The sequence below is a fragment of the Nomascus leucogenys genome, chromosome 12, assembly GCF_006542625.1.
Source record: "Nomascus leucogenys isolate Asia chromosome 12, Asia_NLE_v1, whole genome shotgun sequence".
NCBI classification, from domain to species: domain Eukaryota; kingdom Metazoa; phylum Chordata; class Mammalia; order Primates; family Hylobatidae; genus Nomascus; species Nomascus leucogenys.
In genome coordinates, this window is record NC_044392.1 from 89,404,558 (window position 1) to 89,420,595 (window position 16,038).

Sequence of the window (16,038 nt, forward strand, 5' to 3'; positions counted from 1 at the left end):
TTCATGGACTGTATAGTATTCCATCCTGTGCAATCTTTTTCACCAATTTCCTATACGAAGTTTTTTTCTCTCATTGCCTGTTTCTCTCAAAAGTAGGATCTGGAGCCAGGGTACAGTGCTGCTTAGTGGGAGTTCTGGCTAATCATAGTTTTTCTGTGATGTCTCAACTTTGTAGGACAAAATTGCTTTGCAGTCTCAGGGCAATTTTTGCTAAAAACATGTCTTAAACTGTTTTGGTTTTGACAAGAGGCAGTTGAATTTGAAGATTTTTGAAGTAAAAATCATTGAGGTTTTAGTGCTTGATATAATTAAAAATTTGACCACATGTAAGAAATAAAACTAAAATGTTAAGATCCTTCAAAATAAAATTAGGAAAATTTGAGCAGTATTTCTGTAGTGTCTTAATTCCAATGTTTTTGTGACATACTCATCTTTATATTTCTAATAAATTAGTCAAAGATAATATAACTTTTAAATTAAAAATATGTTTCTCTTAGATATATAGAGCATGTAACAAAGTAAAATATATCCATTATTTTTAATTAGAAAAGACACATAATAATTGTATTATTAAAATTTCTCATGTGGTGTCTTAGTCTATTCCTGTTGCAATGATAAAAATACTTTAGGTAATTAATAAATAACAGAAATTTATTGCTCACTATGCTGGAAGCTAGGAGGTCCAAGATCAAAGCATCAGCAGATTTGGTGTCTGGTGAGGGCCTGGTCTCTGCTTCCAGAAGGGGGCAAATGCTGTGTCCTTGAATAGTGGTGTGGCAAAAAGGGTCTCACGAGTTCCCTCAGGCTTCTTCAATAAGGGCACTAATCCCATTCACTTCCCAAAGTCCCCACCTATTAATATCACTGCAGTTAGGGTTAGGTGTCAGCATGAATTTTGGAGGCACACAAACATTCAGACCATAACAAGTGGTTCTCGGATTGTTTGTCTTGAATTTCTGTATACTTTCAACATGGTTGAAAGCTGTATTTCTCTTTAAATGTTTAAATTGAATTTCACTAGATTAGCACCTTGTATTTAACTCTTATATGCTGCTGGTAGAATTAAAAATATGATCTCTCAGGCTGGGTGTGATGGCTCGTGCTTGTAATCTCAGCACTTTGGGAGGCCAAGGTGAGCGGATCACCTGAGATCAGGAGTTCGAGACCAGCCTGGCCAACATGGTGAAACCCCGTCTCTACTAAAAACACAAAAATTAGCCGGGCATGCTGGCACGCGCCTGTAGTCCCAGCTACTCAGGAGGCTGAGACAGGAGAATTGCTTGAACCCAGGAGGCAGAGGTTGCAGTGAGCCAAGATTGCACTGCTGTACTCCAGCCTGGGCGACAGAGCAAAACTCCATCTTGGAAAAAAAAAAAAATACTATCTCTCTTAAGTGCAGTTTGACAAGATGTATCAGAAACCCTTAAATAGATTTATATCCTTTACTTCAATTTGAAATCTATGAGTTATTCCTAAAGAAACAATTGGCTAGATATATAAAGATTAATGCACAAGAATGTAGCCTTGCTTATGAAAGTGAAATACAGGAAGCAACCCTAATGTCCAGTATTTAGGATTAGTTAAGTAAGGTGTGGCCTATTCATATAATAGAATATTGTGAAGCTATTAAAATTATACTATCTGTATTTTTAATTTGGGAAAATTATGATATAGTATAAATAATACCATATGAATTTATTTGATATTTACAGTTAAATATTGGTGACTGTCTGCCAAAGAGAGTAATTTTTATTTTGTCATTATGAAAATTGAGTCTTCCTTTCTTGTAATTGAAAGATACTGGAACCATTTGTCTCTTGAGACTACTCCCAGTTTTTTTTTAAGCATATAAAATGATATTTACCTCCCATTTGCTATGGCCAAAAAGCAATATCTAATTCATGTAAAAGTATCATTATACCATTAAAATATAAATTAAAAAAAAGACTGAGATACATTTCTATTTTGTACTACTTAATATTGTTATCTGGTCTTCTTGATTCTGGTTGTGGTATTAGATTTCAGAATTTTCAGGAACTTTAAAATCTGTGGGCTTCTACTGTGCTTTTACTGTCACAGCTCCCAGAGGGCTGCTCAGTCCCTCTGCCGACTGAATCTCTGGTTCTCCAGGGAATAAGCTGCAGCCTCATTCTCAGTGAGGGAGCAGATGGTCATTCTTCCCAGAAGCTAGAACCCTGACCCTAAGCCCAATCTTCTTCCGTAGGACCATTCATGGCTGTGACCAGACCGCTGTGAGGCAGAATACTTGGCTTTCCCCACCATGTGTAGACAGATGGGCATCCGTGGGGCTTCTGCCCAGCCCTTCCTTGGCCAAGATCCCTCGCTTTTGGGATTCAAGAGATCTTTTACTGCGAGTATTAGTGTCTGCCTGATATCCCAGTTTGGGGTCTTCTTTCAGACAAGTGTCCGAAGAACATGCCCTCACTTAGTAGATATGTTCTCACTTCCACATTGAGTTGGAGATCTGCCCCAATTCCAAATCTCAGTCTTGCCTATGGAAGCCCGATCCTCCTCCACCTGCCGTGTTGAGGAATGCTGGAAAATCCAGTGAGCAGGTTCACATTGGTACAGTTTGGGTTAGGAGACTATAAGGAAGAAGTGAACAAAAGGTAAGGAAGGGAGATATTGGGACCAAAGTCTCCATCCCTGCATCATATGCCTAATATGTGAATATCAGAGTTGTTTGTTGAAACCAAAAGACGGCAAAAGGAGGATCAGGAGTGGAATCAGAAGTCACAGAAAATTGGTCTCTTGGGGAATCTATTTGGTTATGTGAATGGTAATTCAACTCCTATTATCTTGGGAAGAATGTACCTGGAATTACCAACCTGCCGTTGATTAATGAACATATCCATAAATAACTAATGAACTGGGAGCCAGGAGGAGGCATTAACATAATGTGTTGTCATTGTTACCAGTGCAGAGTGGATATTGCAGGGCTCAGCACATTTGCCCTGTTGATGCCTCCATGGGAATTCATTCATTCATTCAGCCAGCCAGCCAACCCACCAATAATTGCCCCCCATGAGGCAGACAGAGCAACTGAATCCTAGGGTTATAATGGTGAACAAAATAGAGATACGTCCTCCTAACCTGAGCGGCCTAGCCTGGGAAACAAACAATTAAAATGTGAGCTAAATGCTGTGGTAGGAGGTCAGGGCTATGTCCTGGAGCAAAGGACCTGACACTTCAGGTCTTCAACTCCCTTGATGGGAGTTAGCCAGAAGGGGCTTAGAAATAGCAATTGATGGTTTAGTGACTGATTTTACAAATGATATTTGTTTTTTCTTTAAATTTCTTTCTAGGATGTTCACTTCTTCTCCACAATGAATGAGTGTCACTATGATAAGCACATGGACTTTTTTTATAATAGGAGCAACACTGATACTGTCGATGACTGGACAGGAACAAAGCTTGTGATTGTTTTGTGTGTTGGGACGTTTTTCTGCCTGTTTATTTTTTTTTCTAATTCTCTGGTCATCGCGGCAGTGATCAAAAACAGAAAGTTTCATTTCCCCTTCTACTACCTGTTGGCTAATTTAGCTGCTGCCGATTTCTTCGCTGGAATTGCCTATGTATTCCTGATGTTTAACACAGGCCCAGTTTCAAAAACTTTGACTGTCAACCGCTGGTTTCTCCGCCAGGGGCTTCTGGACACTAGCTTGACTGCTTCCCTCACCAACTTGCTGGTTATTGCCGTGGAGAGGCACATGTCAATCATGAGGATGCGGGTCCATAGCAACCTGACCAAAAAGAGGGTGACGCTGCTCATTTTGCTTGTCTGGGCCATCGCCATTTTTATGGGGGCGGTCCCCACACTGGGCTGGAATTGCCTCTGCAACATCTCTGCCTGCTCTTCCCTGGCCCCCATTTACAGCAGGAGTTACCTTGTTTTCTGGACAGTGTCCAACCTCATGGCCTTCTTCATCATGGTTGTGGTGTACCTGCGGATCTACATGTACGTCAAGAGGAAAACCAACGTCTTGTCTCCTCATACAAGTGGGTCCATCAGCCGCCGGAGGACACCCATGAAGCTAATGAAGACGGTGATGACTGTCTTAGGTAGGTAAGAGGACCCAAGCAAACCATCATTCCCATTCATTCAGCAAATCTTTATAGAGCATCTGCGGTGTACCAGGCACTTACTAGGCAGTAAGAATGCAGCAGTGAGCAAGAATGGACATAAATCACCACCCACCTGGAGCTTACACTCTAATAAGGAAAAACAAAATAAGTATTCTAATGGGGGTAAACAAAATAAGTAAAATAAGATGAGTCTCCCATGGAAAAATGAATCAGGGAAGGAAGGAAAAATAAAGCAGGGAAGGGAGCTGGAGAGTGCTAAGCTAAGCAGGTAGTATCGTTTGCACTTTAAAAAAGTGTTGTGAGGGATGCCTGGAAGATGACTTTTGAGTAGAGGTGTGAAGGCAGTCAGAGCGAACCATACTGGTGTCTGGGGAAGGATGTTCCAGGTGGGAGAAACGTGTTCCAGGTGGGAGAAGCAATAAGCACAGGAGCCCTGACCAGCAAGGAAGCCACTGTGGCTGCGTGGATCAAGCAGGGGGAGCAGGAGAAGATGAGGTCAGGGAGCTGATGGGGTAGGGGGTGGGCTACTCAGATGATGTAGGGTCATGTTGTTATAAGGACTTCAGCTTTTCATTTTTTTTCTTTTTTCTTTTTTGCTGGAATCTCACTCACTCTGTCACCCAGGCTAGAGTGCAGTGTCGCCATCTCAGCTCACTGCAGCCTCCACCTCCCGGGTTCAAGTGATTCTCCTGCCGCAGCCTCCCAAGTAGCTGGGATTACAGGCAGCGCACCACCATGCCCAGCTAATTTTTGTATTTTTAGTAGAGATGTGGTTTCTCCATGTTGGCTGGGCCGGTCTCACGTGAGATGAGAAGCTATGGGAAGGTTTTAAACAGGGGAGTGACATGATCTGACTTATATTTTAATAGTATCTCTCTGGCTACTGTTTTAAGAAACTGCTGTAGTGAGGCAATAGCAAAAACAGGAAAATTGTTTAACCTGTTTATGCCTAGTGTTCCATTATTGGAATGCTAAGCTTGTGGGAGTTATTTATATCCTACCGCTCAAGGTCATTGCCAAGTTCTGATTTTTCACAAAAAAAATTTGCAACCCCTGGCATAAATGGGTTAATAGAGTATTTCAGTACTTGGGAGAGATCACCATGGCCAGATGGTAGTTGAAGGTGATGGTCAGATTCTGTTTTTTTGTTTTTTTGTTTTTGAGACAGGGCCTGACTCTGTCATCCAGGCTATAGTGCAGTGGTGCAATCTCAGCTCACTGCAACATCCGCCTCCTGGTCTCAAGTGATCCTTCTACCTCAGCCACCCAAGTAGCTGGGATTATAGGCCTGTGCCACCAGGCCCGGCTAATTTTTGTAATTTTTTTAGAGACAGGGTTTCACCATGTTGCCCAGGCTAGTCTCGAACTCCTGAGCTCAAGCCATCCACCTGCCTCGGCCTCCCACAGTACTGGGATTACAGGGGTGAGCCACCGCACCTGGCCAGATTCCGGATGTTTTTTAAAGGATTTACTGATGGGTAAGGTAGAGGGGAAGATGAGAGGTGGAGGAGAAGGTGGGGAATGTCATTAACCAAGATGAGGAAGACTGAAGAGGAGGACGTTTTGGGGGAGGATCAGGAGTTTGGTTTTGGACAAGCTAAATTTAGGAACCTATTAGACATCCAAGGGGTGTGGCGATGTTATTGAGTGGACCATTGGATGTATGACTCAGGAATTCAAGATTTAGGTCTGGGCTGGAGATGTACATTTGAGAGTCCTGGGGGGAAGTGGTATTTTAAATCACAGGACTGCATGAGCTCACCATGAACGTGAATGTGGATATGAAGGAGAGAAGGACCGAGGATGGAGCCATAGGGCAGGCCCTCCAGTGTAAGGAGGTCAGGAGGTAAGGGGCAGCCAGCAAAGGAGCCCTAGAAGGGATGGAAAACCCAGGAGACTCTGGGGAACTAGAAGAAAGAGAAGAAGGCAGTCGAGGAGAGGAAGCATTAGTAGTGTTGGTACCCTGAGAGGTGGCGTACGACCGGGTGTTGCTGGCCTTACCAAAGTGGTGGACTTGTGCTGATCTTGAGATCATCAAATTTGGTATAGCCAAGAGCCTGATTGGAGTAAAATTAAGAAAGAAAGGAAGAGCCTGGGCAACATGGTGAAACCCCATCTCTACAAAAAATACTAAAATGAGCTGGCCATGGTGGTGCATACCTGTAGTCCCAGCTACTTGGGTGGCTGAGTTGGGAGAATCGCTTGAACCTGGGAGGTTGAGGTTGAGTGAGCTGTGATCGCACCACTGCACTCCAGCCTGAACAACAGAGCAAGAGCCTAGCTTAAGAAACAAAAACAAAACCAAACAAAAAAAAAAAAAAAAAAAGGGAGGAGAGAAAGGCTGTGAGCCCTGTACCAAGAAGACATGTGGTTTCCTAGAATTTTCCCTTTGTTTTATTTTCTCTGAAGTAGGTGGCCTATTGCCCCCACTCCCCAGTTCTAATTCTGGGTTACAGGTAGAATTTGTAATGTGTGGGCAAACAAGAACTTTTGTGGTTTCACAGACCTTGTGTTGTAAGGCAGAGAGGCCATTTCTCACTGTGTGTGTGGCTGCAGCAATGGGGAATGTTGCTGAGAGAGGTTCAGGAGTACATTTCTGCCTACTTTTTATGAGAAGGAATTATAAAATGAATTATCAGGTAGCAGTTCATAGTGGAGGATACAGAATGTGTATGGTGTGGTATAGAAACCCTCACAATGCCTCTAGGTCCTGAAACTGCTAGTAAGATTTGGAGGTCAGCAGACACAGAGTGTGATTGTTAAAATGATTTCAAACTGAGGATTTATTTAACAGATATTTATATAGTGCTTAATATGTGCCAAGCATTGTCCTAAGTGTTTTTACAAACATTAACTTAGTTAATTCTCATGGAAACCGTGTGAGATAGGTGCTACTATTATACCCATTTACCAGATGGAGAAACTGAGAGTTTAAGCAGTGTGTCCAGTCACTCAGCTGTTAACCGAGACTCACTGTGCAGCTGGCCTCCAGAGTTCACGTTTGCCACCATACTCTGTGGCTACTTTTGATTTATTTGGACTTTTTACTGCTCATCTTTTTGTCCTGTCTTCTGCTTTGATACCGTTGACACTTTGATAAGAAAATGGACAAGAATAAGAAAGAGAGGGTTCATATTAATCAGCATTTCCACTCGAGCTGGAGAAGATATTGATGTTTTTGATAAAGAATGAACTTTGGTGTTTACAGATAGTGTCAATGAACTGTGCTGCTGTCCCTGCTTAATTGTAGGCATAATCATTTGCTTGGCTATGTGTCTTGAGAAATTACCTGCCTGCTTAAAAAGAAAACTTTCTTTTCTCATCATACTATAATATAGTATACAGCATGATAGAGACAAGGATTCCAAAACCCTAGGTGGAGAGAACAGGACCCTTTGTGAGATGGTTGTGGTCACTGGCTTCAGTTTTGTGTGTAATTTTGTCTGCAACAGTTATGGAAGGGGTTAAAAGAAAGGAGCTGGGAGGTGGCAGGTGTGGTATTGGCTAAGAGAAAAACCATAATCAACAATTAAATTTCCAAGTAGGGTAAGAGAAGTCATGCGATTGAGATAAGACAACATTGGGGAATTGGTTAATGGAAGGAAGACAGTTTGGTGTCAAGGACCTCAGAAGTTCCTTAATGGTAAGACAGAGGAACCTGGTGGAAGACAGGAAGTTCAGGGACAAGGGAAATGAAACTCAAGAGCTAGGTGGTGTAAGGCTTAAGACTTCCAGCTCCTGATTTCTCTAGATAACAGAAAGATTTGGGCTTTACCCCCAATTCTTTCATTTTCTACAAGGATGATCTGCAGCACATCAGCTCATCTTTTCTTGGTTAGATTCCCTATTCCCTCAGGTGGCATAGACCATCTTTAAGTTCTTTACAAGTTACAAAGTTCAATTATCCTTTATAACAGTTAGTAACCAAAGGTGGGAATGAAAAGGAAGAGTGGAGAGAGAGAGAGGGAGAGAGAGACTGAGGGAGAGAATATGAATCTTGTGGGGCAGCACCAAACAGTTCTGTGGATCCAAGCACAGAGCCTCTTTCCTTGACAGCAGCACCTACCACAGTATCTTTCTAGGGAGAAAGCCCCCAGTTCCCTATATGCTACATGTGAGAATTCAATTGCCTAAAACAAGCATCTCCCAAATGATAGTATATTAGAAAAATCAACAGTGCTGGCATTAACCATTATCTAATTGCTGATTCTGATTATGTGGAGATGAATAGCTTAATACTCATATTTTTAATAATTGCAGGATTTAAATGTCTTTATGACAAAATGTAAACATTTCCATTTACTCCTTGATACATATTTTGTAGGAAAGATTCATTTAAGATTAAATCTGTCCAGGTGTGGTGGCTCACGCCTATAATCCCAGCACTTCGGGAGGCCGAGGTGGGCAGATCACTTGAGGTCAGGAGTTTGAGACCATCCTGGCCAACATGGTGAGACCCCGTCTCTACTAAAAATACAAAAATTAGCTGGGTGTGATGGTAGGCACCTGTAATTCCAGCTACTCAGGAGGCTGAGGCAGGAGAATTGGTTGAACCCAGGAGGTGGAGGTTGCAGTGAGCCAAGATGGCACCCCTGCACTCCAGCCTGGGTGACAGAGTGAGACTCCGTATCAAAAAAAAAAAAAAATTCTAAAGTTTCTTACGAACCCTCTTCTTTTACATATTAGAAAGTGAGTCTCTAAGTACATATTAACTGTCTGTTAAACAGTATCTAAGAGGTACATGGTTGCATGAATTCAGTGAGCTTAATCTTATTTCAGAAGAGGAAAGGATGGACAGGGGCTGTTGAGTGTGGAGACGGCTTCTTAGTGGGCTGGGATGTAATCTGGAAGGATAGGTGGGATTTGCACGGGCTGGAGGAAGACACATTCTAAGGGGGAGAAATGGCATACTCAGAAGTGTGATGATAGAAACATTTAAAGCTTGTGCATTACCATGAGGAAGGCCCCACAGAGCACAAATACTTGCTGTGGTGCAGGGGAAAAATAGCTCACCTGTAAACCAGCAAAGTGGAGTTGGCTATCCTCTTTGGAAGGAGAGTAGACCAGATGACCTTTGTGTTCCTTTCCAGCTTTGGGATTTTGGTTGAACACAAAAGCTAACAGCATGGGGATTCAGACTCTTTCTTTGAGGGTAGTGGTGGTAGTGATGATGGTGATGTGAGTTTTCAATCTGTGTGTGCATGATTGGAAAGGCATCTAGGCATCATGTTCCTGTTTCAGCAGCCCTGAGACAAAATGCTTGCTCACTTCTGGGTTAGAATGTGTGATGGGGCCCTTTATGTGAAAAAAGTTGCTTATTGAATGTTCTCATTGAAAAGACATTGGAGACATATGATCCTGCTTTCCAAAGAGCACCAAGGCCCTGCCTAAGAAAGGGTTTTGAAATCTTACTTGCCAACAAGCCTAATCAGCTACAGCAACCAAACACACAAGAAACCCCACATGGAAAGTCTCATTTATTGTCAAAGAACACACCATGTGAACTGTGCGCACAGAAGTGTTTTGTTGTTTCCCAGAAAATGGGCTGGACTTTGCTGTATTTTGCAGTGTCTTAAAATACAAGAGAAAAGAAAGAGTGAAGGGACTTGCAAACCATTCTTTTGAAGTCTTCCGTGAACCCTCCTGTCTTTTAGTGATGTTTTTCAAACTGTAAGTTTTGATGCACTGATGAGATTGTAAGCAACACTTTTTAAAATGACATAAAAAGAAGAGAAAATGTCAGAGTGTGTTGCATTTAACAGGTATCAGTATTGTTTTATAACCTTTCCTTGTGTGCCTGTGTGTGTGCTGGGTTGTGATATAAAATGTATCTCCTCTCATGAGTTATTGTCAAGAACGTTTGAAAAACCATGATCTTGAGGGTCAAGATTTATTTTTCTGCCAGAAAGCACTGAACTCTTTTAAAATATGAAACATTATCGTTGTTAAGGGACTTAGAAAAGGGACTTAGGGCTTGTGGTAATTAAAACAGGGAGCTGGTTGTTTTTCTTCTCACTTCTTCCTCCCTCCTCTCCACTTAGATTGATGCTAAATCATCCTCTTCCTTCTCTTAGGGGAGAGAGGAAGGAGGCAAAGTAGCAGTAAGCAAAGAAACAATAGCTCAAGTTCTCATGCTAGGAGGAAATGGGTGAAAATTAAGTACCATAAAGAGCCTTGCTAGAGTACTAATAATAATCACACGTGATGTTTCTGCAGTACTGTGTCTTTTTCAGTTTTAATACACTGTTCTCTTTGGTCTCATGGAAATCCTGCCAGGCAAGTAGTTAAGGTATTATTATCCAATTTTCCGGCAACTCCCCTAGATGTATCCTATACTCAAGCTATAATGAGTTATTTGCGCTTCCCCCATTTTGACTCTTTAAGCCTTTGCAGATGTTGGGATACCTTTCCCCGAGTTCTGCCTGGGAAACTCCCATTTACCTTGTAAGACCTAACTCAAAGGTGTATCTTCTTTGAATCTCCCTTTGCCCTACTGGAGTAAATCTGATTGCTGCTTCCCTTGGGCTGCCTGTCAGTCTTGTCCATACAACAATCAACGTACTTAATTGTTTACATGCCTTTATTTTGCACTAGAGTATACCCCCTTCGAAGTCAGGGACTGTACCTTATTTATCTGTCTTTGCATATCTAACAGCTAGTACTCTCAGCTAGCACCCTATCTGGCACACACTTGTTGAGATGTACTACAATGAATAAATGAGGAAATTGAGGCTGAGGGGAAGGTAGGTGGCTTTTCAAATGCTGGAGCTAAAAGCAGAACCCAGGTTTCCTCACTTCCATCTTGGCCTTAGATGGGCTCTAGCTGAGACATGCCTGTGAGGTAGACAAGGGCAGGGGAATAGGTAAGAATCATGTGTTTTAGGTTTTTTTTTTTGAGACAGTCTCGCCTTGTCACCCAGGCTGGAGTTTCAGTGGTGTGATCTCCGCTCACTGCAACCTCCGCCCCCTGGGTTCAAGTGATTCTTGTGCCTCAGCCTCCTGAATAGTTGGGATTATAGGCATGTGGCACCATGCCCAGCTACTTTTCTTATGTTTTTAGTAGAGATAGAGTTTCACCATGTTGCCCAGGCTGGTCTCAAACTCCTGGCCTCAAGTGATCTGCCCACCTTGGCCTCCTAAAGTGCTGGGATTGCAGGCATGAACCACCATGCCTGGCCCTTGTTTTATCTTATAATTTTATAATATGAGAAGCCGAGGTCTCTGAAGGTTAAGTGATAGTATTATCTTGGGAAGGAGAAAAGAAATGAGCATTTTTTGAATACTTCTTATGATGAGGTCAGCGTGTTCTATGCTTTTAGAATTTTATTTCACTTAACCCTCATAACAACTCTATGCAGATCTGTTTTTAAGACATGGAAATTCGAGTGTACTTAGCCTCTTGCCCACACACCCATATTGATAAAATTATTAATAGTTAATATTCCTTGTGGGGTATACATGGTTCTGAGTAATTTATATGTTTTATTTCATTTAGCATTCATGACAGCCCTTGAGGGAAGTTCTGTTATTACCAGATGAGGAAACCAAGGCCCGAAAAGGTTCAGTGTCTTGCTCAAGGTCAGTAGCAGAGCTGAGATTCCAACCCCAGGAGACTGGCTCCATACTCTACTCTTCACAGTCAGTTAAGAGCCTCTTGGAAGTGAGGGGGCTGGAATGATGTGGACCCAAGTCATGAGGTTTATAACTTGTATCTCCCTTGGTTTCTGTAAAGTTTATTTCTATAAAGTCGCATGCTCTTTCAACATTTAGCTCGCCCTTGATCCAAATGTTTTGCAGCATGCTAGTGACAGCTATGAAAACATCTCCTGGAAAATGACAGCTGTATACTCTTCAAACTTTATGCTTATTAAAATCATTGGTAAGAATAGGGGCTTTGGAGTTGGGGGTTGGAACTGGATTTAAATCCTAGCTTTGTCAATTCCAAGTTGTGTGACCTTGAGCAATTCATCTAACCTGTCTGTGCCTTAGTTTTTTCATCTGTAAGAAAGGGATAATAGTATCTTTGGCATGGTGAGGTTTTGAGGATTCAATGAGTTAATACACATAAAGCACCTAGCATAATGTTTGGTACATAGTAAGTACTAAGTAAATATTAGCTACTCTTAGACCTTAGTTTGATTCTAAAGAGCCATGCCCTGTATTCAAGCAGAATGCCCTTTTATGTCCAGTTCTATCACCAAGTAACCTGGACACAGGGACTAGAAGCCTACTGTTGGTGCCATCATGATGGCAGATTTTATAAAATGGACAAGTAGCCAAGAGGAAGCTGACCGGGTGTGCTTTGCAGAGGCTGCCTTGACAGATGGCAAATGGTACCAGCTCTGTTACTGGAGACCCAGGACAGTCTGAACACATGGTCACCACAGAACTGAAAAGCTCTGTGCTTACATTGCTAGTCCCTATAAACCACCCTCTCCCCTACGAAATTCTGTTAATGATTCCTGTCTCTGACAGATGATCTTTCCATTAATAATTCATTTCACTTTTGCAACATTTATGAATAAAACATTATAAATGAGACCCTGGCCACCAAGCATTAGCTTGACAAGAGTCCTGTGATACGGCACCAACATCTTGTGTATAGAGCTCTATTATAGGACGGTCCTCATAAGAAACTGTCCCCCTCTTGCTAACAAATCCTTCAAGAGTAGCTAGTTCATCAGCTGCTATTATCACTTTTGCTAGGATTGAAAAGTTTACCCTGTGACTGAAAAGAGTTGGGACTAAAACACAGGCCTTTTGGTATTGTTCATAAGCTTCATCAATGAACTGTCCTTACTTCATTAAAAAAGAGAGAGAGAGAAAGAAAAAAGTACATGTGCCTAAGTTCGTGAGGAATTCTGAAACATTTGTTTTCAGCTTCTGTGGCCTTGTAGTTGCTTCTGCAACACAGAAGCCTGCTTTCAATGTTTACTGCCTGCATGCCTTAGTAATCAAATATCTGTTAAAATAGAAAAAAAGAAAACAGTTAAAGCTTTGCCTTAAGAAATGCTGAGTGAAATGAACAGATTGTTGGCACACAGGGGCTCTCTTGTTGCTGTGCAGAGAGTCATATCAGATGGAGAATGATTCTTTTCAGAGTCAAGCCATCCAGGCACCAGTACTCAGTACATTGGGTCCAGGGGTGTTCGTACTTTTGTCTTGAAATGGCTAGTCCCAGGAGCACCTTTGTCACAGATGATTTTCCTGTGTGCTTCATGGCATTGCTACAGAGGCCTATAGGAGGGAGGCATTTGCTTTCAGGGCAGGCCGTCAATCGGTGGGTGCAAAAATGCAGTTGCCACTCAGTTGCTGCCCCTACGCCGCTATTTGACACATCCCCTCCTGTTCTGAGGGGGAGCGTGGGGACTGAGATGACCTCAGTGTCTGATGCTAGAAGGAAGACAGCTTCCAATTAAAAAAGAAAATCCCTCATATGGCGCTCCATCCCACTTGTTCAAATGCCATCTCGACACCTCTGCCAACAGCACATTTCCCGGAGTCTGTCTTCTTTCTTCTGTCTCTGCCGTATGTAGCCATTTGTTACCTCAAGTCTGGCTCTTGGTTCTTTCTTTTCCCCCCGTGCCACTGTTTCAGACACCTCCCTTTGCAGTCAGTTCAGAAGTGCTTTTCCCAAATCAGTGTTCTTGTTTCCAGTGTAACCACTGCCCTGCCATCTTACTTCTTCCACTTCCTCCGGTCCAGACCCCTTCAGTTCTGTTACACCAAATGCACTCGGCTTCTTTTATTCCCCTCTCATGCCCCCTTCTTGAGAACTTCTGGCTTTTCTTCTTTTTAGAAAACTGAAACCTTCCTCTTAAGCTGAAACAAACAATTATTGAATATTTTCTGAGTGCAAGGTACAGAAACATTTCTCAAATTTGACCTCTTTGAAAAGAAGGTTTAGGGAGAGGTTCCAGTACCCAACTACATCCTACCCTCCTGCCAACACCCAGCCTCCTGGAAGGTTTCACGTTCCAGAACTCAGGAACACCCTCTCTTAGGGCTTTGATTTCTGCCAAAGGAGAAATGTGGTCATCATCTGTGACTCAGGCATCACATCACTGGGCAAATTCAACATCTGGAATAGTATGGTGTATGCTGGCCAATGGTAGAATTTTATCAAATTCCATGTTAACATTGTTCTTTGAAAATTTCAGCTGGGGACTGCTATGTTCAGTGTGTAGCTATGGCAAACATGTTGGGTGGGAACTGGGAGTAAAGGGTGTTTGCTGGAATTATGCCATGTCGTGGACCTAGGGATCAACACGGAAGCTGGGATAAGGGGTAGGGGAACCAAGAGTTATTGGCAGGAGTCATCTTCCCTCCTGCACTGACAGTTGTCCCTCCAGCCCAGCCACCTGCTCTCCCTCACCACCAGACTGTTGTTAACTCTGCAGAGTATGTGGTGGAAAGATCCCATTACCTCAAAGAATCAATACTGTTCAGAGATTTGACCAAGTTCACCTTGTAAATTACTGCAGCACTGTGGCTGCAGCTCTGGACCTTCTAGTTCCTGCTTCTTCTAGTGGGTCCCAACTTCTTGCCTTGGCAAAATATACCTGTCCTTGGATGTTTGAGTGACAGTGAATCACAACAGGGGTTGTTTTCATCAAGTCAGAGAATTTACTGCCCAATGGTGAACCTATTTTATTCTTTATGTTTTTTCTGCATTTTATATTTTCTCATCATAAACATTTATTGACTACCTTGCTAGGTTTTAGGCAGGTACTAACTATGAGACGTGGCCTCTACCCTGAAGGCACTGTGAATCCGTGCTTGCTCTAGTGGTTTATGGTTGTCAGGAAATGACCAAGATTTATGAGTCAAAGGTTGTGTCACATGAGAGATAGATGACATGGAGGCAGACCTGTTCTGTGTGGCTTTTCCTGTGTGTGACTAATAGAGAACCCTATTTCCAGGCTTATTTGAGGAAATGAGAAATGTACTCAAAAAAGATAACTGAAGGCACAAAGAAATATCCACAAGGGCCGAATGAGGGGGCCCAGGCTGAAAAAATGCTGTGGGCTTGGATGGTCCATGGAGGCCTCTTTGAGGAGGTAGAATATAAGCCTGATTTCAGTGTAACAGGTGGAGAGGAAAGGGCAAGGCATTGCAGATAGGAGGAAAGGCAGGGTGGGAGACAGGTATACATATATCTAGATCTAGGGAGGCCATGCCAGGGCTGTGGGTAGGAAGGGGAGACTGGGCAGACCGATTTCTGGAATAAGGAGTTTGAATAGTAACGACAATCTGGTTTGAGAGACATAAGGGAGCCAGAGACTGGAAGGCCTTGGATCCTAGGGTCCTGTGGACTTCATTGTCAAATATCTAACAGAGACGAGGCAGATAACATGGGTATATGAATTGGGTCTGGAGTGGATATAAGGAAATAGGGAGGGGTGGTGCCTGTGGCTAACTAGACAGATCATGCCCTGTGTAAATACAATCAGTTTCATTTTTTGTTAAAAGACCGTGCAGGCCAAATTAAATAGGCCTGTGGCCAGTCTTCAGCCCACAGCTGAACTGCCTCATCTGGCAAGAAAGAGCCCGTGTAGGATCTTGAGGGTTGAGAAGGTGGGAGTTGCAAAATGCAAAGCAGGGTTTTAGAAAGATGAGAAGTGGGTTGGAGAGGGAGAGATCACTTAGGAGACAATAGGAGAGTCCCCAGGATCCGGGGATGGGAGGTAGCTCAGATGCCGGAGAGAGGCGGAGCTGGTCCCTCATGGTAGATGCTGTAGGAAGGCACATTTGTCAGCAGCAGCTAGAAGGCCCATCAGGGACTGCAGGGGAGGAGAAGAGAAGCAGGACAGTGGGGTGTGAGCTTATGGAAATCTGGCAGGAGGCAGAGACAGAAGAAGCAGGAAGAGGGATCCATCATGGGAACTAAAATTCAGAGGCAGGGTCAGGCAAGCGCAAGACCTAATCAAG

The 16,038-nt window shown here is 42.9% G+C and overlaps 1 protein-coding gene across 3 annotated transcripts in view; it reads left to right on the plus strand.

Moving 5' to 3' along the window:
- LPAR3 (lysophosphatidic acid receptor 3) overlaps window positions 1–16,038 on the plus strand; it is a 79,225-nt gene that overhangs the window by 23,555 nt on the left and 39,632 nt on the right. Inside the window, exon 2 of one of the 3 annotated variants that reach the window (XM_030823448.1) lies at window positions 3,327–4,083. In XM_030823448.1, coding sequence (XP_030679308.1) covers window positions 3,348–4,083 — 736 coding nt within the window. In that variant the 5' untranslated portion in view covers window positions 3,327–3,347. Of the gene's footprint in view, window positions 1–3,306; window positions 4,088–16,038 lie in introns of those variants that run through there. The other 2 variants (XM_012500406.2, XM_030823449.1) reach the window with 2 other exon arrangements.